A 21,446-nucleotide genomic window follows, 5' to 3' on the forward strand; every position below is an offset into this window, starting at 1 on the left:
AGCCTTTTTTTTCTTTTCGTCGACTATCGTCGTTTATTTCGCGTCACTCGGATCGCGATTTTCCACTGGGATCGGACGACAGCTCTCCGATTTTCCCTCGGCCTCGTTTATTCGGATCTCGGGAATCACGGCGCACTCGCTCGACTGAGATTCCCAGGAGTCGTGGAGAGTCCTTGTTGTCCTAATTGGGATCGTATAGTTTCTAAAGAAATGTATTTTGCACGAAAATTGTTTCATACCAACCGCGTGACGAGAAAAGCGGAAAATCCTAAATATCTCTTTTCAAATTGAAGATTTTTGGTGCAATCCTTCAGTCTCAATTAAAGCATGAATTTATTAACCCCCGTACGTTCTTCAAGGTAAAAATTCATCCACTTTCTCTTTTTATTAGCCGTACATATTAATTCCTGGCTCTTAATAGATGATAACATTATTTTGACATAAAATCTTTCAATCATCATACGAGAGAAATTCATTTGGCTCGTTTATAAATGATCAATAAATTCACGGAGAAAGGGCTACGAATTAATTTGTACGCCTAATAGAGAGCGCACAATTTTTAATTTCTTCCTGTTTGCGATTTCAAATGCACAATTATAAACGGAACAGTCATTTAAAGTGGAAAGTGCGTTTACAGTGTCTACTTTATACATGTCCCAAATGCATAGCCGATAAAAGTCCCAGAGCAATCCCCACTGCTGCGGGGCATACTCTGTAAGAGGCCTCGAAGCTCGAGAGTATTGATAGTATCTTCTGGCCGATACATGTCCGTGGCTAGACCCGTGGTTTGGGCATATATCGAGTAAACATTGTAATTTGATGGAGTATTAACTTGATATCTCTTCTATAACTGTCCGAGGATTAATTATTATTATTAAGTGTGAGGGTTAATTCGATAATTGAAGATTGAAGGAATTGTTCATGATTCTTGATGATCATATTTTTTGAAATGGCATCATGTGGCTTTAATTTATGCTAACTAGTGTTATAGTCTGGTTGTAAAAAATAATTACCCGGCACGGCTGCTGATCGCACCCTTTTCTCTGTAACTACTTTCCAAGGTGTGAGCGAATACATGATCATGGGGTAGAACGTCTTCTTCGACATCCGTTAACTCGGCTACTTCCGATGAAGAGCGATTCCTCGTGTGCATTTCGATCGAGTTCTCGATTGGCACCGCGACTTCCGGTTCACCTGTCGGCCATCAATGCATAGAAAACTCGACATGAATATTTGTGAGAGAATTGATTACACATTATTATTGATATTGTGAATATTTAGAGTAGATTTTCGATGTCTGGAGAACCTTTTTGAGTTTTGACTCGCGTTGGTTGCTTGGACAAGGCCGGCAGCATTTTTCTCCATTTTAGAAATGATGCGTCCGCGAGGTCCTCTCTTTTCTTCACAATTTTGAACAATTTGCGACGTTCCTCTGTGCGTTCGTGGCGCAATTGTATCTAGAACACACGGAATCCAAATCTAGTGAAGAGAAATGTGTTTATTTCGTTACTGGACTGCGAATTTTTATGCAAAATCATAAAATTGTCGTCAGTAATTGCAACACGTAGAAAGCAACAAGACACTTGTATCCTTTTTTCATAATTTGGTAATGTGTTGAAAATGATGCAACAGTATTTTAAAAATCTTACACTATCTTTATTGTTTTGCATTTTTGTCATAAATGCATCAAATCCGCAGTCTAGTCATTACCATTTTTCTACTTGGTAGTCTACTCTTCTCAGTTTTGCTTAAAAATATTTTATTATCTATTTGAAGCACAGTGGAGTTAGCTTTTTAGGTAAGAAGGGTTGCGTAAAAAAGGGTTTTCTCTACCACCTTCAAATCGTCGTTGGCTTCCCTCAAAGACCCGGTAAGGGACACCATATAGTAAATAATTAGAGTCATCAGAACGATCAGTGGGATAACGATACCCGGCGAAGCGATGTAATCAAGACATCTGCGAACAATAATATAAAATATTACAAAAACACTTTTTAGTAATATTTAGGGTGCGAAAGAGTACCTTTGTATCGGCTCCGGAAGGGAATTCGTGAGATGTTTCGTCGCCAAATGATACATCTTCTTGTAACCGGAAAAGGGGCCACAGTGCCAAGATGGCTCCACCCAAACGATCGCGTAGCCGACCGGAAGAACGCACAGGAACAACATCGTTAACAATAGAGCGAAGTAAAAGTTATTGGACCTGTAGAATATCAAATATTATATTTCGTGATTATTCAAATGGTAACAAATTCTCACGATACTGCTTCTGTGTCTGGAACGTATGCGTTTAAAGTAAATTAGTGGAATTTAAAAACTACAAATTCGCGAATTTAAAAACTACAAAGTCTCAGTCTCTTCTCTATAAGGTTTGTTTACCCGGAGACCAGTTTTTGTCTATCCTTTGCCCAGATGTCCGCGACTCGCGCGATAAACCAGTTTGCTACTCTTGACCTCAAAACTGCGACTGAATCTACATCAGCGTCAGCTTTAATTTTTTTAAATACTTGAATATTTTTAAAAAACTTTTTATCTCGAATATTTCCATAAATTTCAGTATTCGAGAGAAACGTACATCTACTTTAAATACAATTTTCAGTTTAAGAACAGCCAACTTGTTTACTCCGAAGGTGGCAAACTTGTGCAGAGAATGTAAAATCTTTAAGCGCTCTGAAACCGCATAACAATTTTTAAAATGGTCCATTAGCCCTCGCATTGACTGTGAATGGAAAATTCAGCAATTATTAAATAATCGCAAGAAATCATAAAAATCAGTAGCATCTATGTCTCTGTGACCTCTAAGCAACCTTCATGATTAACTTGTAGTCAAAATTGTAGTCGACGAGTTAAATTAATTTCAGTATGAATAGTGCACAGTTCAGCACAAAAAAAAATGAAAGAACGCGTTTCAATAAGATCTTTGATTCCATTTACAATTTCATAGTCTTCTCCGACTAAAATACTAATTGGTTTACAATTTTAAAGGAAAAATACAGCAACGATTAAATAATTATTCTGAAGAAATTATAAAAATCAGTAAAATCTATGACCTCTGAGTAACCGTCATAGTTGAGTTTGGATTACCTTGAGGCACGAAAAATTACTTCATGGGGCACATTACAGGTAAGAACCGCCCAGGAGCGTAGATACATGAGGATGCCAAGCTTCAGCAAGTTCAACGCGGTTAAACCGGGACTGAAGAACATTCCCATCCAAATCATGCCTTGATTGTTCACCAAGTGAAGTATATTCTCCGCTATCTTAAAATCTCCGTACTGAGGAAACTGCTTTTCGAGGTCCCAGCACCAGAAACTGTTCATGAAACGAACGAAAACGGCCCGGAAAAAGTCCACGCTGAGCGTCGACACTATAGTCAGTACCTGAAGCATTGCAAATCAATGAAGAGCGAGGTGCTCGGTCGTTAAAAAATATTCATTACGACTTACCAGATCCATGACCGTGAGTTTAGCCAGTTCTTGGCCGAACATAGTCTCCCAGCATAAACGACGTAGCTTTTTTCGCGTTTTCAGGTCTAACACCTTTGGCGAGGCAACTGAAGCAAGAAAACGTGCGAATATTGCTCATTTGACATAGTAATTCGAACATTTTTAAAAGTTTGGTGAATGCGCAAGTTCTGTCGGTTAACAAAGACGCTTATGCAATTTTCTGTTTGATTTTGAATTTAATTGACCCAGTAACTCCTTAAAAAATGGTCGCTGCAAACTCGAGGTGACATAAATGATCAGACTGGCCGTCTAAATGTGCCAAAATCGTTTGATTTTATTTATTTATTGTATTTTTGTAACGTGTTTCATCAATCCTATATAAAGCTGTGTTGGCAAATATATTTTTTGCGATACAAAATGCCGATAAACTCGACATTTTTGGGATTTTATCTCAAAGCAATTAATCAAAAGTTAACCACTGAATGATTCTCAATATATCTAAGGTAGATCCAACCAATTGTTACTCTTCGAAGGCGAGGGTTCTTCGTCATCGACGTGAAAGGCCAACCGACATAACTTCAGCACTCACCAAACTGTTTTTCCTCACTTGTGTCCTGCGTAGTAGTCTTGCAAATCTTCTCAAAGCACTTGACACAATTGTTTTCCGCAAGAGGAATCACTCCCTTGTTCGTCGGATCATCAGTGAAATCGAAAATGGCGGTTTCCCCATCAGTCGTATGTTCGCTGGATCTTTCAGTAAACATAGTCGTAATTTGCGATTCTGTGCTAGCCTCTGCTGTAGTTGAACTCGCATCAGTCGGCTCAGTCTCGGTTGCAAATCTTGCAGTGTCCTCGGATGAAGAATTAGTACTGAACTCATCATTTGCAGTATTTACATCGCTTGTGTTAAAAGTCGAGTTAGTCGCTTCGTCGTAGAGCGTCGTCGAAGACTCGTTGAAATGAATACTGAACGTTGTGTTAACTTCGTCGAATAAGTCGGTGGAATAAGCGCTGGTGAAATTATCTTCGATGGTAGCGGAAGTTAGTTCCAAGGTGTCGTTTCGTTCATAAATCTCGGACGTGAAGTTGCCATCTTGGAAGATCGTTTCCGTCGAAGATGAAGAGGTTCCATTGAGCCCGTTGGTTTTTGAATCGTCGATGTCATAGTTCTCGTAATCCAACGGAGGATAATCGCCGACGTTGTAAATCTCTTCGAGCGATTTTGCGTCGAGTATGGGGTTGAGATAAAAGTCTTTGGGCAGCATCGAGTCCGATGGCAGTGCTGCGTTAACAAACAAAATGATTTGCAAAAATATCTCAGCTTGTTTCTCCGTAGAAATCAGAGGCACCTACTCGCTTCGTTTTTGTATTGCAAACTGGTCACGTTTCCAGCTAATATTAAACTTAAGGATGCGAGAGTTGCGATCTGTCGCGACTTGGTCATCTCATTGCCGCATTCGATTTGTTTGTATGAGCAATTCGTGACTGTCGATTGCAGGTCTCCCAGGTCTTGCATCTGCAAAACAAGAGGAACTAAAAAACCTCGTTTGAAGTCACCGAGGTAAGAATCATTACTTCCCTTACCATTGGATTTATTTTACCAAACAGCGCGAATATCAGTGAATAAAGATTCAATAAATTCAGCACCATTATTCTGCAACACATCAGACTTGAACAGTAAATGGAGGTGTTCGGTTTAACACGTTAGCTCAGATTGAGAAATCTCGCAAAGTAAAACTAATTTAATTAACCCTTAAGTGAACTTAAGTGAATTAATAATAGATATAACTATTTCTGGATGTAGACGTACTATCGCGCCAAGTTTCTATTTACTGCTTCGATATCGATGAATATTCAATATAAATATAATATTAAATACGATCTCATTGAATCATTGCATTTTTAAAGTACATTTTGAAGGTCCACTTAAGAGTTAATAAAACCGAGACTGTAAAGTTAAAGTTTATCGCAGCGGTTTTTTTAGCTCTCACAAATCCCAATGAAATATGTATTCGCACAAACATTCATTTTTATTGCAAAATAAATTTAAAGAACGAACGAAAGAATTAATCAACGAAAAATTGTATCACGCACACATGTGTAGTGTGTGCTCTATATATGTCCCAAATGTCGAGCTGACAAAAATCCTTTTAGTCTTTTCTACGTTCGGCGTGGAACAAAGAATAGTATTTCCTGTCCGATATATGTCCCTGGCTAGACCCGTGTTTTGGACACATATCGAGTGAACACTGTACTGTAATTTTATCAGCTCACCGAGCTAATTGCACTCGTAACTGCTTCCTAGGATGATAGCTCTCCAGGAAACCCAGTATCTCAAAGAATATCGGAAACACGTAAGTGATTAGGGTCATCACCACTGTGATTTCGTTCTGCCTCCACCAATCGGGATGCTCCAACTCTTCGGCGCTTCTCGCTACCATTTTCACCACAACGTATGCTGACAGTGCCAATAACGACATCACGGACGTGTTCACAAAAATTCTCATCGATATGATTTTCCAACTGGAAAATAGAAATCGGTTGGACACAGGTAATTGAATAAACAAGAAAATCGTACAATATTCTGTCCGAATAGCAAAACGACAAATATTTATTGCATTTCTTCTGTAGTTTATAGTTATGAATTATTTTTGGTTTTAGAGTTTACTTTCTTTCATCTTTCTCCCTTTCAGCTTCCTCGAGCAACGCTTCCTTAAAGCCGAGGACAATGCTGGCCATCCGGTTATCAGCAGTTTCCGGATTTCCAATCATAAAATCCCATCCTGTGAACAATTTCCACGAGAACACGCATTCGTCCTCTTTCTCGGTGAGTTTGCTCAGTCTCGAATTCTCCGCCATTCTGAAACACGTCATACATGTTCATTCGCCATTCTAAAATACTATTAATATTTCCTGAATAAAAACTTATTTATTCCATTGTATTAATTTTGAAAATTGTTTGATAGGAGGTAAACCTGAACTTAAACTGTTCAGTCAAATTTTTGAGTTTTTATAATTCAGAAAGATTCTCTTCTTAGATTTTTATAATTAATTTTTAACAATTAAGTTATATTTAATATTCGTAGCTATATCGAAATGGTGAGTAGAATCGTAATGAAATAGTAAAATTTGATCCAAATCCTCAAATAGTTATATTATTAACAGTTACGCGTTAAATAATTCTTAGCAAGAGTGTAGCAATCGTTCGCTTAAGGGTTAATTGATTTTGTTTAATTGTTACTGTGTACCAAAAGAGAAAATAAGGTCGCTTAGGTGTTAAGTCACCCGTTGGTGTTTACTTGCGCAATATGGCGACGAAACTATAGATGTAGATGACTAAATTGGTGACGAAATAGGCAAGAGGTAGCCTGTAGCCGCTCTTCGAGTCCTGATTGGTGTACCAGCCGTAAAAGAACGGGGAATACTTCAAGATCCCCTCGAACTCCCATAAAGTCAGCAGATGCTTGGATTTGATTTTCTCTTCTCTGAGCATGATCTTCCGTTCGCCTGCTGTGGCTGGATCCGCGGTGAGCACCTGTTGTGAGACCAAAATCACTGTCTGGACTTTTCAAAGTAATTACCAGACTGCGGTTAAATATAATTCACTCGTAATAATTTTTTCTTCCGATACTATTAACACAAATAATAGAAATAATTCTGCAATATTAATCTCGAAGATAGAGGAAGGATTCCCCAGAGACAAAAGATTGTTGATTGACAACCTTCTCTAATTCAATTTCACTGTACCAATTTCGTATCCAGTTAGGCAGTCTGCTGTACCTCTGGGATAGCCACGAAGGCAGTAATGATGGTGCACATGACGAGATTGATCCAAAACAACCATCGAAGGAAAGTGAAATAGGAAGCAACAGCGGAACCGAAGTGCGATTCAATCTCCTTGATTCGAAGTTCCCAGGGAATCAGCCATGTTTGCAGATTGACCAATTCTCTTCGGCAGTATTGCCATTTCTACAAAGCATGTATAATCGAAATATTGAACTCAATGACTTTTTTGAAAGTTAGTCTTGTTCGAAAGTTATAGAGGCAGACTTGCTCGAAAGTATACTACAAATTATTATTTAATTTGTCTAGTGAACGTTACCTTTGTCGTGAAGAGCGAAACACGCGCGATGGCGTCTTTGGTGCTTCTCGTATGAGCAAGTCGTTCCTGAAGGACACCCTCGTGCCTTCGAACATACGATTTTGCTTGTCGCACAAGTTTTATCTTCCGACGAAGCGGCCATGGTTGTTGTTTAACACCACTCAACACTTCTTTATGCAATTTTAATTTCTCGAATATCTGCTCTTGGCTGCCGCTTTCCTCTATAGAAATCGCTGTTCTGTGAACAGATGCTGCTTTCAACTTTCTACATTTGTTAACAGAACGTGATTCCAAACATTAAAACACATTACTAGACTGCAGACTTTTAAGATCAAAATTTTCTGCAAGAATTATAAGAAATTGGGCATGTTGTGTTCAAATACTTCTTGGAACCATTGTATTTTTCTTCTATTTTTCTTCTACATAGATATGGAATTGATACAGAAAGATGTGTCTTTTCTCGATATATGTCCCAAATACTGGCCGATAAAATAAATATATATTGTGGACATATATCGAGAAAAGACGGTATATGATTTTTCTTCTAGATAGATATAGACCTTTGGTTTCCAATAAGTATTTCTCTCTAGTTTACTTCAATAACGACTCAATTTAACGTTAAATGGCAGCATGAGAAAATTTTAAAGACAAATCACTGACTCCCCAGAACTGATGGTGTAGACAGAAGATCTTCGGCGGAGCGTGGCTTCCGCTTCGGTACTGAAAGGTGACGATGGCCGTCGTTTCCGTCTACTTTGCCTTCGGCTAGAACTTCTGCGTTGCATGATCGCACACGCTGACGCAGAGTAATCATCCTCGTCGCCCTCTTCCTCTGAAAACAATTACTACTGTACCGTAATTATCACCATAAACAGTACCCAAGAAACGTGCAATACATAAGACGAAAAACAAAGTAAACGTACACACCACTATACACCATAAACACCACTACACAGCGTAGAGGAAGAGGTTCACTGAGTAAGTAGTTATTATTAAACTCAATTTCTTTTTTGTGTGCAATTTAATAGTATACGATATTGAAAATGATATTGCACAAAATTAGATAATATAGGATAGAAGAAAAGAAAGTAAGAGAGGGAATAGATAAAATATATGGATAGTAAAAGATAATTGTCGACAAGTCTCTCAGCTGCCTAACTGTTAATATGCTTCCTAGTTACTCTATTCTACGATATGAAGTTAATCATTTTTTATTATGGATAATGGGTAGCTTTGCTAGACGTAGGTGTTTCAAGTAATTTTCTTACTTTTTAGATAATTTTGTTGTCGTAAATGATTTCCGTGTATGAAGCTAAACACTTTTACTGAAAATTGTTAGATTCGTTGATTTTTCTTCTTGAAGCGAGCTACTTTTAACATTAAAGGGCTAACCGGTTCTTTAGCCAGTTAACCAGTTTTTGACGAGTATACTCGTCATGCGTAAGAAGTTGTTACAATTTGCTGTTTAAATTGCAGTTTTAGTGAAAACTAAAATATATTCGTAAACTTCAAGACGTTAGAAATATTCCATATCACTTAATTCCATGTTATAACAGCCACGCATACTCTGTGTTTGACGAATGTACTCGTCATCGCTTAAATTTTGCGACGCAATTTAGCTACACATTTTTCAAAGAGGTTTCAACAGCTAACTGGTTAAATGACTAGAATTACACGAGACCATGTTTTAAAGCAATGCAATGACACCAACTTTTCAAACATGGAAATTTAAGGGATCATCGGATCGCAGGAATATAGTCGAGCTGATTTATAAAATGCTTTTAGAAATCTTTACAGAATCCAAAAGAAAATTCAAGTGTTCGTGTCACTGTGATTCTCCTACGAATTGGCAGGCTCGTTTTAAACGTTTTAACTTACTTTTACGAAACATTAGTGGCAATTACGAACCAGCTATGGATATCCTCTGCATGTCTCCAACGTCCGGATGATCTACCGTCTTTTCCCTTAGCTTCGCTTTTCCGACAGATGCCCTCTGTTTCTCGTCTTCGTCGTCAGCGACGGCGAACGTAACTGACACTCGGTCGACCGACGGCTGCGGGGACGTAGGTTCCACCTACATCGTTGGGCAAAAGCAATTAGTTGCATGAATTTCGCCCATAGATCATCCATCGTCACGCCACGTGGAGTGGCTGATGGTAGGTGCTGCCTGGGATTAGGTGGCCAACAATAAGCCTGAACTGGATTCGAGAAACGCGATTCTTTCCCTTATTATGGAACATTTCATTCCGGAAACACCGTGCCTTGTGATCATAGGAGATTCTTAAGCAAATTTTGCAAATGCGAAACAATAGGGACAAGGTGCGCGGAACCCTTTCTTAGAAAACCAAAGTGGAATAGCTTTTTTGATAATTAATTAAGTTTGTGAAAACATCAATCGTAGAGTGACAGAACAGAGACTTCAGTGACTTCAGAAGTTCAAGAAAAATGGAACAACAATTTAACACTCACCAAACAATCGTTTACTGATTTCTGTGGAAATGTTAACAGGCGTTTATAGGAATTTTTTTGTAACAATTCTTTTATACCAGATTTAGAACATATTTCATAGGTATTATTGCAATAGATTTTATTGATTTTGGTTCATAAATGTATTTTTTTAGCTTGAAACTGACAATTGTCACTTGTAATCAAATTTGCAGTTGACGCGTTAAATTAGTTTTAGTATAAACAGTGCTAACACTAGAATGAGGTCTTTCATTTCATTTATGATTTTATAGTCCTTTCTGATTTATTTTTTCATAATAAAATATAATTTTATGTCAGCGGCAGTCGATCACATCTTAGGACCAGACGTAATATTACGTCAAAAGGTTTTAATTCAGACCACCACCAGCACGTAGAAGTAGAAGAAAAACGAAGTATCCGTGACTTATGTACACGTCGTCAACATTTAATAAAATTTGACAAACTATTTTAAATGGAAACGTAACATTACGTCAGAAGGCATTTTTAATTTCAGACCACAAGCAGCATTTATAAGTCTAACAAGAGTGAAGTATCAGTGATTTAAGCACACGTCTTTAACGTCGAGTAAAATTCGATCGCGACGTAATATTACGTCAAAAGGTATAACGTACTGAGAACAGGTTTTAATTGTAGACCACAGACAGCACTAAGAAGTCGAAGAAAAGTGAAGTATCAATGACTTAAGCACACGTGTAATAAAATTCAATCAGAACGTAATATTACGTCAGAAGGTACAATGTATTAAGAACAGGTTTTAATTTTAGACCACAGACAGCACTAAGAAGTCGAAGAAAAGTGAAGTATCAATGACTTAAGCACACGTGTGATAAAATTCAATCAGAACGTAATATTACGTCAGAAGGTACAATGTATTAAGAACAGGTTTTAATTTTAGACCACAGGCAGCACTAAGAAGTCGAAGAAAAGTGAAGTATCAATGACTTAAGCACACGTGTGATAAAATTCAATCAGAACGTAATATTACGTCAGAAGGTACAACGTATTAAGAACAGGTTTTAATTTTAGACCACAGGCAGCACTAAGAAGTCGAAGAAAAGTGACGTAATCAGTGACTCCGACACGCGTTTTCAACGTCCAATAAAATTCGACGAAATATTGTATCGTTTCGCAACGGTGTCTGGGAAAATTGGAAAAGGTCACAGGTGAATCAGCGTCGATGGATTCGAAGGAACTGCCGCCGCGTCAATAGGAAAGAACCGGCCGCTGGTCATCCCCTGAGGGAACCGCGCCTGTTTCAAAGCCCATAAGTCGACCATAATGCCTGTGTCCACTCGATATCGGGGACAGTCGTTCATGGCGACGGCAACAAATCTTTGATATCACGAAAGGTTGTATATCACCGGTAAATAGGAACGCTTCGCTTCGCTGGGAGATTACATAGACAGCGTCCAATTCGCGAAACAAACGAGGCCTTGTAACGATGGGTTAATTTCGCTCGAGTACCGTCGCGTCGGTCGAGATTGCGGCGATAAAATTTATGTCTGCGGAGAATTTAGGGTGAATTCATGCTGTACAAAAGTGCTCAACAATTTACAGAATAACGTTCAGTCGATCGAAAGTAACAAATCCATGTTAGCTTTACCACCGTTTGCTGTCAAAACTTTGAGAATGTAAAACTGGCTGGTATTTATGCGGGACATTTTAAAACGAAAACTATGCTTTTAAATTTACTTTGCGGTTACTTAAGATTTGTCAGATTCTGATTAAAATATCATAATTATATTGCAACTATTTGTTTATTTACAGCATACTCGGCAGCACAAAGAACAGCAAGGTGTTGCAACGAAAGAGTGTAAGTATTTGCTTAATATCGATCATTAGTAATTTGTTGTTAAGCTCTCTCTGTTCTCCACTTTTTAACTTAATTTATCCTTTTGACACAGTAGTAAAATATCAATTTTTAAAAATTCTCTTTTTGAAAATGGAAAACTTAAAACACAAGAATTGTATAACTATCCGGAATCCATAAATCAGTTAATTTTTGTTCTAGTCAACAAATCAACTACTTTCAATCTGTTGAAATAGTTTCGCACCGGAGTAAGTTTAGTTAACATGTTTCGAGTCTACTTCAATTAACTGGCACTGATTCGTGTCTACTTAAGCTAAATGAATTAGATTCAGGAGTATACTAGAGTCTACGCAGAACAAATCCAACCCGTGCCGAGTCGAGACAATTTAGTTTTGTCGGTTTGAGATCCATAAATCAATGATCCACTGGGGGACGATAACGCAGGTGATCCAGGGTTTGATCACATGCGAGCAGCCGCACCTTTGAGGGTTCTATGACACGTTTGTACGCGGCATCGTGCACCACGCATTCTTCATACGACCCCACCCTTATCTTCCCACATAATCATTTCACTTGGAGACGTGTTACACGCGAGTTTCAATGGACTCACGAAAGTCAGCCTAACCACACCCCCTCCCCTTTATTCCTCGAACCCCGTGAATGCTTGCAATTCCTTTGACGGAAAGTCACGAAATCCCATGCTTATCGTTATCACCGTGACGTGCAAAAATATGACGGAGGGTGAATTTTTTTCAATTTATTTCTGCCAGACTCCATAGCTTCCAAAAATGTAGATTAATAACCTGGCTGAGGACTCTTTTGGACAGAATAAATGTTTCAGTTTTATTCTAAGTGAAACAATTTTATATCAAACTCATTTTCTTTTGATTGGAATTGTTTGCTTGCATATTATAATCACTGGACTGCGGATTTTTATGTGAAATGAAAATTGTTTGTATCAATTGCAAGATAGAGAAGCCCAATAGAAATTCCTTTCTTTTTTCAAATAATTTTAATAGGCTGGACACATTAAAATTTTTGAATATTTTTAGTCTATCTACTATTTTAAATTGCACCCACTCATGTTTGTCATAAATTCATCAAATCCGCAGTCTAATAATCACTTGGTATATTAACATACTCTTAACTAATAATTCCATTTTACGTATCGTATATTTCACTAATTGCACATAGTGTATAACAAATATTGTCTCTCACACATATTTGTTGTGATGTTACAATTGTTTTTCTCGTGTCTGCATCAAAATTTGAATTGTCAAATCATGAATAGAATTGTATTTCAGCAGGTAGAATTTTCTTCTAGTGTTTCACTTTTTAAAAAATGTTTTACATCACAATGTTTGTTCTTAATATCTGAAGCGAGCACTTAGAGGAATGGTGCACATTTTAACTAGTTCATCTGTGGGCGCCATAATAGCTCAACCGACTCCGCGCACGTAGCTAGTAATTAAAATGTACTCATCAGAATAGATATAATCGAATGGCGACTTTCCAGCTAATCAACAGGTCGGTACTAAGCAAGCTCATTAATAAATTATCTAATTCTAATCAAACGTGATAACATTCGTTGCTTCGCACGCGATGCCAGTTTCTGTTCCGATACATTTGCTGATTAAAGGAGTGGAGGGAGAACAATTGGAACGTGCACACTATAACGTATACCATAGTCATTAGTGTTATAAATAATGAATTCCTATTATTTGCAAAAGAATAGAATCACTAAGAACCGTTATCGATCAGCGGATGAAGTTTTACTTTATTTTGAGAAAAATAGTTGCCATTAACAACTTGAATGGAGATATTCTCAATCTAATTATTACATGTAAAAAATGATTGATAATTACCTGGTTTGTCAGCGATAATGGTGACGTTGCCCTCGATCGAGATCGTGGAGCACTGTTCAATCTTAAAATCCCAACAGATTTTTCTGTCGACTGCCCTTCTGCTTTTCGCTGACCATCTTCTTTCTCCTTATCCATTTTCTAGAGAACTTCTCACAACTCGACAACTTTTCCAACTAATTTTCGATCAATTACCTCGAACAAAAAAGCGACCTTCGATTGGCAATCTTCTCGACCGGAAGTTAGTTGGCCGGAGATTGCACGGTAATTACTTTTCTTCACCACCGTCTTATCCAACGCTCAATCGATTGCCATCGACTCATAAATATTTAGGTGGTGTATTTCTTAAGTAATTACTTAGTCGATCGTTCGTTGCCGAGAACAATTGGATTATTTTAAAATCAAGACAACATACACTGTTCACGATTCCGCGAAGAGAAAATCGACTAACGTTAACGCGTGTAGCATAAAAACTCTATTGTTCCGGTCTTCCCGCGGTCTCGCGATAAAATGGTCGCTACGATGGCGGTAAACTTCGTTCTTTCAGAATAATGAAGCTCGCAATGTGATTACCTTATGGATCATAGCAGATGGTAGCACGCATTCGGTTGCACGCCACACTAACAACGGTAAACGTAGCGCAACCTAAACGACATGAATAATCAGAGGGATTGGAATTAGGTGTAGCTCCGGTGTGACACAGTTAAACGCGTTCGTAGAAATGTTTACAGATCACTTTATTAATTGGCCGCTGTAGTCGACAACGTTCAATCCATCCAATCAACGTATCAATAAACTTCCATCCCCATCCTGAAACCGCCAACATTTTTCATACCGATGAACTCATCACTTAATTAACGTTTCTAAACCTCAACTGCCAGGGTGGAGTCTCCGGAGGCTCAATGGAATTTTTTAAACCACTTGACGATTTAAACCAATGATTTTGTTTCATTAATCCCTCCAACGATGCTTTCATCGATTCATTGCAAATTAAGATTTTGCTCTGTTTGGCAATTCTAATGTTAATATACAAATTGAATGAAAAAATTTAGCATATACGATTCTAAAAAAAAAAACATGGAGATTTTACTGAATAAAGATTGGCGTATTTCTGAATCCATCCCAGCAATTAAAGGTTAATCTTAATTTACACGTCTTAATTATTGTTCGAATGTGCTGCGCAAGGAAGATCTGTATTTATCAATCTTTTAACCGAGCAGATTATGGACTCCACATACAATTCCACCGTTTCATCGAAACTGTACAACAAGGATCCATAAGTGCTACATTGAAGTTACGTATATTACAAAAGTACACTTTCTTTTTATACAATGCGTTCGTGTCCTATGATAATATTAACCTAAATCCAGCATACCATCCGCGACATAATGTCCATTATACAAAGTGCTTGAAGTTCAGCAATATGTACAAGAATGACGCTTCACGTATGTACACTCGTATTTGCCACACGCTGATCACAAACGTTTCTCTCTCCGCTCTAGTGAAAATAAATTCTCCCGGGAGCTCCATACTTTTTGGCACAATCTCTTGACAGTCTAAAAGGATCACTCATTTCTCATTATTATTCGTCGTAGCACTAGCATCGGTTTCCTCCTTCCAGTCTTAAACGTGGTTGCCTAACGATTCGTTTTCTATGCGATCCATCCGGAAGCTAAACAAAGTCTACAGGGATCTAGATTTGTCCTTAAATATTGCGCAATGGAGTAGCCGCGTATGCTAGTAGAAACTAATTAACGTTACAGCGCACAGAAACCATTGTAAACGAAAATTCGAAACCAACATTTCCACCTACTACATTAAAAACTAACACTCCAAGTCCTATACAAAACACCCTATTGCGTTTTCTCGCGACAATTACATTTTACCCGGTCCTAACTTCGAATAACACGTGCACTCAGGTAGAACGATAGATAAGAATGCGATATTGTTAGCTTAATACAATAAACTCCTTAATTAAGTTCTATCCAGCGTGACTCGAGAGTTTTATAATCTTTAGTGTTACAAGCACCAGTAGTCTTCTTCGACTAAAATAAAATACAACCTGAGGGCAAAGTCATCAACCGTCGTGTGCGACCATCTCAATTGGTCAATTTCTTTTCTTACAATTAGACTCTCTTTCACGGTCAATTTTCTTAAACTGTTCTACCTGAGATATGATATGTAGAGGATATTTTGAAATCTTTTTTAAAGGCTACTTTTGGAAAGAGACTCTTCACTTGGTCGTGTGTCGAGCCCAAGCGGTACGTTGCACCTCGGACATCAGCTCGCTTCGGGAGGGCAAACGGGCGCTGGTGGTGCGCGACGGTGGTGGTCCAGGTGTCCTCAGTATGGTCGCCAGGTTCTTCTGATTCTGAATATTTTTATTGTTCGCTGTCTGGTTCGTCGAGTTCTCTTTCACCGTTGACTGCTTGCCCGCTGACTCTGAACGTTTACCCTGAGGCGGGGGATCCAGCACGATTGGTGGTATTTCGTCATGCAGATTGACTCTATCCTGCTTACCCAGCATCTCCTGGGCCAGGTGAACAGCGTTCCTATCGCCGGAGCAGGGCAGAGGTTTTATGAACGTCGACTTCAAGTCCTGAGTCTCCAGGTTTATCCCATAATTTTCTGACTTGTGCGTCATTATAGGCGACGATGAGAAACTGTTCGGCTGGGAGACCCGCAGCGACATGGAACACGGAGAGAGCTGAGCTGAGTTCTGCAAGAATGATGAATCGACTTTATTTTCTTAATTGAAGCAATAATCGTTGTGAACGCATTCGTGTAAAAACGTTACAAACATTTCCAGTTTACTCACAGATGGCCTGCTGGTGGGAGGTAGCAGGAGACTAGGACCCATTGCATATGGAGATGGTGTATTGTACGGTGACCTTTGAGACTGATATGGACTTATGTTATGCAACCTCTCCAACAGCTGCGTCTGGAACTGCAGTTGATCGGTGCTACTGTTTGCTTGAATCCCCAGTGTATTCAGGTTCCCAGCGTACAACGAGTCCGGCGGATAAGAACAGTAGGGGGATGGCGGATCCAGTTCCCATGGTGAACTCTGTCCTCCTGTCCGTTGGCACTGATCAGGGAATACAATGTTACAATACGCTTCCAAATAGGTACACCTTGACTGTACGCAAACGGCGTTGTACAAAACGATATGAATACAAAAGATTATTCATGTATAAACTCCAGATGTTTGTTCGACTGTGCCCAATACAGCGATGCAAGGACTACATCATGTTCATTTTACTTTTAATGTACAGGGTGTTTCATCTAACTTGAGCACCTTAAAGGGTCAAACATTGTACTGTACATGAAAATTTTTTCTATTTCTATTCGATGTTGGTAATCAAGGTTACACGAATGTCACGATAGAGGTGGTTGGATTCATCTTTACCTTGGCTATCATGCGACCTTGACTGTAAATATCTTTTCCTTGAAACTTAAGTTTCTTTTCCTCTTATATTTTTTCCAATTATCAATACTTAATAGCAGAGGTACTCGAGGTGTACGAAGTTACAGGCATCTCGTGTAAAACATTTTTTAATAGAAAACGAGTTTCCATTGAATTTCTACTTAAGGAAATTAGTTCGTGAGGACATAAATATCCACAGTTTATACATGTGTCTTAACTTATTAACCGGGCAATTTTCCACCATTATATATTTCCAAAATTTTGTGAAACAAATTATATTACAATGAATATGAGTACAATTTAATTGACGTTTGTTAACCCTTTCGGTGGTCGCTAAAATAAGAGAGCGAAAGAAAATTAATTTTTATACGATTTACATTATAAATAATATTAAAAGTATGAAATGTGTTTCAAACGTCACATGTTGAACGCTATTGCAAACGAAAGGATTAAATGATCATTGAATGAATAGGAAACAAAAATTGAACTAGCCAATACAATTTAGGTCGCCGGTTGATAAATTAATTGGTTTGCAACATAGTTTTCTCTCTTGCTTCGACAAGAACAAGGTCTCAGGCTCGAGTAAAGTGATCTTAGTTGACGAAGAAGAGCGTGACACCAGAAACTTCTGGTTACAGAGGGGGTGCATAGTAAAGATTCATGGTTAACAACGTTACCTAGCATTTGTTGGTGGCACAAAGTCCAAAGTCCCGTGCGAAGACCTGTTACATAACAGCGTCACACCGGCGCTTAGCACGATTATTGGATTAGCGATTCAGCTTTAATGCCGGCATTAAATTGCTATCTTCCTGTCGGCCAACTTAGGGGCGAAACGTGTCGCGCATAAGCGGTCGAGTTTTCTCGCGTTTCAAAGGCTGCTTACCATCTAGATTCTGTTTAATTGTACCTCGTGTAATGCGATTCAGGCAAATCTTTCTTTTCCCGACCTTGAGTGGAATGAAACACTGTGAGACCAGGAGGATTCGTTTTTCTTTTTCTTTTTTTTTTTTTTTTGTTTAATTTGTTTGTGAAAAGCAATTGTGTTCGAAAACGATCCGGTTATGCGTGATCCTACCCACGTGCAACGTAACTAGAACATCAGTCGGATTAGCGGACATTCTCTTCGGCATACATTTTTAGTCGGGTAGTTTACTTCAGCACAAGAACAATGCAACGCATTCATCCAGCAGAAACGAAAATGTCATACTCCAACGAAATCGTACACGCAACAGAACGCATTCAAAATCTCGTGCTCACCCTTGTGCACGATCCAATTTTACGCGCAAACATTTTCCAATTGAATATTTACTATAAAATGACGGGTTCTAATATTTTTAATTTTAAATTATCAAGATTCTAGAGATGCATACATGAGAAATTATTTAGCAAATTTATTTCTTTCGGTATACATTATTTTTAAAATATTTCCAAACGTGCGAGTAGCACGTTCTTGTTATTTTTATAAAGTAATGCAATTCAATTACAATTCGGAACGGTGTACAAGGGTGAAACAAATGAAAAGGTGTGTAAACGTGATTTGTGTCGACACTGAAATTGTTTATCGTTCTTCGTAACCGGCAAATCTCTGTGGAGGGTGCAAAACAGAAGAGAAAGGGTGTATGTAAATCGGTTTATTTAAGAAATATAAAAAAAGGCGTCGGTACAAAAGGCGTTACGGTATAAAAAAAAAAACGAAAAGAAAAGGTAGGACAGTACAAAATACACACTGTTAAACGTTAATCGAAATGCAACGTTCGCATCACACACACGGCTTGCTGGCTGTCGAACACTTGTGTCAGGGTATTCGATAGAGCGTTACCTGGCCGAGGTTCGACAAGTCAGGAACCGTGGTTGTTTGTTGTATCGTTGTTGAACCAGGCATCTGGGACTGCGAGGTGACATGCCCGCTCGAGATACGTTCTTGTTCTCGAAGATGGCCGACCAGCGCTCCTATGTGCTCCAGCAACTCTTTATTTTGCACCAACAACTGATGCGTCCTTGCCTAATCAGACATAAACCGTTTGACAAAATTAGTCGAGCAACATTCCACCGGAGGTTTTTCAAAGTTTTATACGTTCTCTAACGAACGTTCAACTCGTTCGAATCAACAAACATCTATTAAAGTAGTATTTAAAACTATTCAATTTTATCTTCCACCTATAGTATATTAAATATCAATAGCCTGTTTTCTGTAACGGAGAAAAATCTTACAGAAAAGCGTTATCTGATTCGAAGGGTGAATTACTATGATAAGCTAAGAATTTTTCGAAACTTCAAGTTCGTGAATGGTTTCTTTAAATGGCGTTCAAGGTCATCGCCGAGGTCATTTATGCATTTATGACAAAAACGAGTGGGTGCCATTTAAAATAACAGTGAAAAAATTACATGATTTTAAGAGTATTAATATATTTTATTTTCTTATTCTTATATTATTTATTTTAAATTATTAGTGAAAAATATACGTTTATTTTTGGCTCGTGTACCTTGCAATTGATGCACAAACTTTTTATTTTGCATAAAGATCGGGAATCTAATCGGAGGAATAAAACGGAGTGACGTGTCAATTTATGACATACACAAAGACATTTATATTAATATTTATAGCATTTTCGAATTTTTTTCTTGGCCTCGGCTACTAGACAACCACGATAAAAATATGTACTCCAATTTGAAAAGAACATTTGCCACTTCGAACCAGATAATGTTTTCCTTTAAATAATTTTTCATGTCGTCACAGAGTAGTGTGATATTCAAGGTGATCGAGCTACGTTATTGACGCTGCGGTTTAATGCTGTTTTTCGCAATTACTGTTTGCTGTTGGCACGCGACGATTGCGCGCGACGTGGATCTCTTTGTGAAGATTCGATCGCACGGTTTTAGAGCACCGTGTAGATTCCGAACTCATACCGACGGTATCGAAAATCCATTAAACAAGTGTCAAGTGTCACTTACTTGAGCTTCGACACGAGCTGCTGTTTCAGCTGCAAGCTGATCCTGCAGCAATCGCGCATGGGCAACGGCGGCTCTGGTTTGTTGACTCTGTTGCTCTAACCGTTCCCGCAACAGTTGTATCTCATGCTTCAGAGCAGTCAATTCGCCCCCAACGAGTAAACCTCCGCAGTCGGAGGTTACCGTGCCCTTTGGAAACAATCGCACAAACGTCACACAAAATCTACACCTTCGAAATTCCAAACCAATTCAAATCTCCCGTATTCGAACACCCTATCATTCAATAAATTTTTATAATTCAGAAGCCATAAAGATATAGTCGTGGTCCAGTACATATTAGCACATCTCCACTGTTTTTGAAAATATGACAAAACTTCATTTACCAAAGTTTTTCCGTCTGAAGAGAACATCAATATAACAATAATTATTTTTTTTTTTAAGAAGAAGCGAAAGAGTTTCGGCGATTTCAAGGTCACCTTCATTTTTTAAAATAGAAATATATGTTTCTATGCACTATTCCATGCAGCTCGTCATTCTCTTCAAAAAGGTGTAAATCTATGCATGACGAAAAATTATTAATTTAAGAGATATTTCAACTTTAATTTGTTGAATTCTGATTTTTCTTGTTTTGATTCTCATTTAAAAGAAGATTTCGATGCTCCTTCATTCAGAAGCCTACTAATGGATAAGTTTGCTTCTTACTAAAACTTCAGAATCGCCCTATTAATTTGCATAAATAAAGCTTGTTAAATGCTTATTCTCTGTTCTTAAAAACTCACGAAACTGGATTGCATCTTCTATTTATGGGTAATTTTACACTGATGTAATTCACAACGGATATGTGAACATAAAAAATTGCAAACATAAAAATTGTCAGCTTATTAAACCTAAGAAAACTGTACGCAAAAAAATCGTTAGCTTATTGAAATCTTATTAAAACAAGAAAAATTGTAGACATAAAAATTGTTGGCTTATTGAAGTCTTATTAAACCAAGGAAAATTGTAGACATAAAAATTATTGGCTTATTGAAGTCTTATTAAACTAAGAAAAATCGTGGACACAAAAATAATTGGCTCACTGAAATCTGATCGATCCAAGAAACATGAGGACTAAAATTTCATTGAGAATCGAAGGTTTCGGTACTTACCGATGGCGATTGTCTAATCGGCGAGGTAGACGCGGTGGTTGCTGGGACCTCGTGCGACCTGAGAAGACAGGGAACAGCTGTCTTTTCTGGGACAGTGTCATCCGGATCCCCTAACAGTGATATGTCTGAAATATTTAATTCGGTAAACGATCGATAAAGTGCCCTGCGTTCCGCACGGGTACTGCAAGATGGAAAATTCGACGGATTGCAATCCG

The 21,446-nt window shown here is 38.2% G+C and overlaps 2 protein-coding genes across 5 annotated transcripts in view; both read right to left on the minus strand.

The window, feature by feature from the left end:
* Positions 1–4: 4 nt before the first annotated feature.
* On the minus strand, positions 5–14,297 carry LOC143357261 (transmembrane channel-like protein). Its single transcript, XM_076793616.1, has 18 exons — positions 13,711–14,297; positions 9,457–9,622; positions 8,209–8,380; positions 7,549–7,786; positions 7,227–7,415; positions 6,746–6,981; positions 6,115–6,306; positions 5,721–5,969; positions 5,031–5,100; positions 4,800–4,962; positions 4,054–4,728; positions 3,447–3,553; positions 3,085–3,380; positions 2,024–2,203; positions 1,837–1,957; positions 1,307–1,457; positions 1,014–1,194; positions 5–181 (listed from the first exon to the last, which is right to left on the minus strand). The coding sequence occupies exons 1-18, from the start codon at positions 13,843–13,845 to the stop codon at positions 34–36; spliced, it is 3,669 nt and encodes a 1,222-aa protein (XP_076649731.1). The 5' UTR covers positions 13,846–14,297; the 3' UTR covers positions 5–33.
* Positions 14,298–14,423: 126 nt separating this feature from the next.
* Positions 14,424–21,446, minus strand: part of LOC143357262 (carboxyl-terminal PDZ ligand of neuronal nitric oxide synthase protein) — a 59,232-nt gene continuing 52,209 nt past the window's right edge. For all 4 annotated transcript variants that reach the window (XM_076793617.1, XM_076793621.1, XM_076793618.1 and 1 more), the window contains 5 exons: positions 21,232–21,356; positions 20,087–20,272; positions 18,954–19,136; positions 16,526–16,795; positions 14,424–16,426 (listed from right to left, as the gene is read on the minus strand). In XM_076793617.1, the coding sequence (XP_076649732.1) occupies positions 15,941–16,426; positions 16,526–16,795; positions 18,954–19,136; positions 20,087–20,272; positions 21,232–21,356 (1,250 nt within the window). In that variant the 3' untranslated portion in view covers positions 14,424–15,940. The remainder of the gene's footprint in view (positions 16,427–16,525; positions 16,796–18,953; positions 19,137–20,086; positions 20,273–21,231; positions 21,357–21,446) is intronic.

The sequence above is a fragment of the Halictus rubicundus genome, chromosome 9 (genome assembly GCF_050948215.1).
Source record: "Halictus rubicundus isolate RS-2024b chromosome 9, iyHalRubi1_principal, whole genome shotgun sequence".
Lineage (NCBI taxonomy): Eukaryota > Metazoa > Arthropoda > Insecta > Hymenoptera > Halictidae > Halictus > Halictus rubicundus.

Bases quoted from the DNA above. Each gene is read 5' to 3' on its own strand.
- LOC143357261 (XM_076793616.1), bottom strand. From the start codon at position 13,845: ATGGATAAGGAGAAAGAAGATGGTCAGCGAAAAGCAGAAGGGCAGTCG. The intron at 9,623-13,710 runs GTAATTATCAAT...CCAACGATGTAG, and splicing joins CATTATCGCTGACAAACCAG to GTGGAACCTACGTCCCCGCA. The intron at 3,554-4,053 runs GTGAGGAAAAAC...TTCTTGCTTCAG, and splicing joins GACTACTACGCAGGACACAA to TTGCCTCGCCAAAGGTGTTA.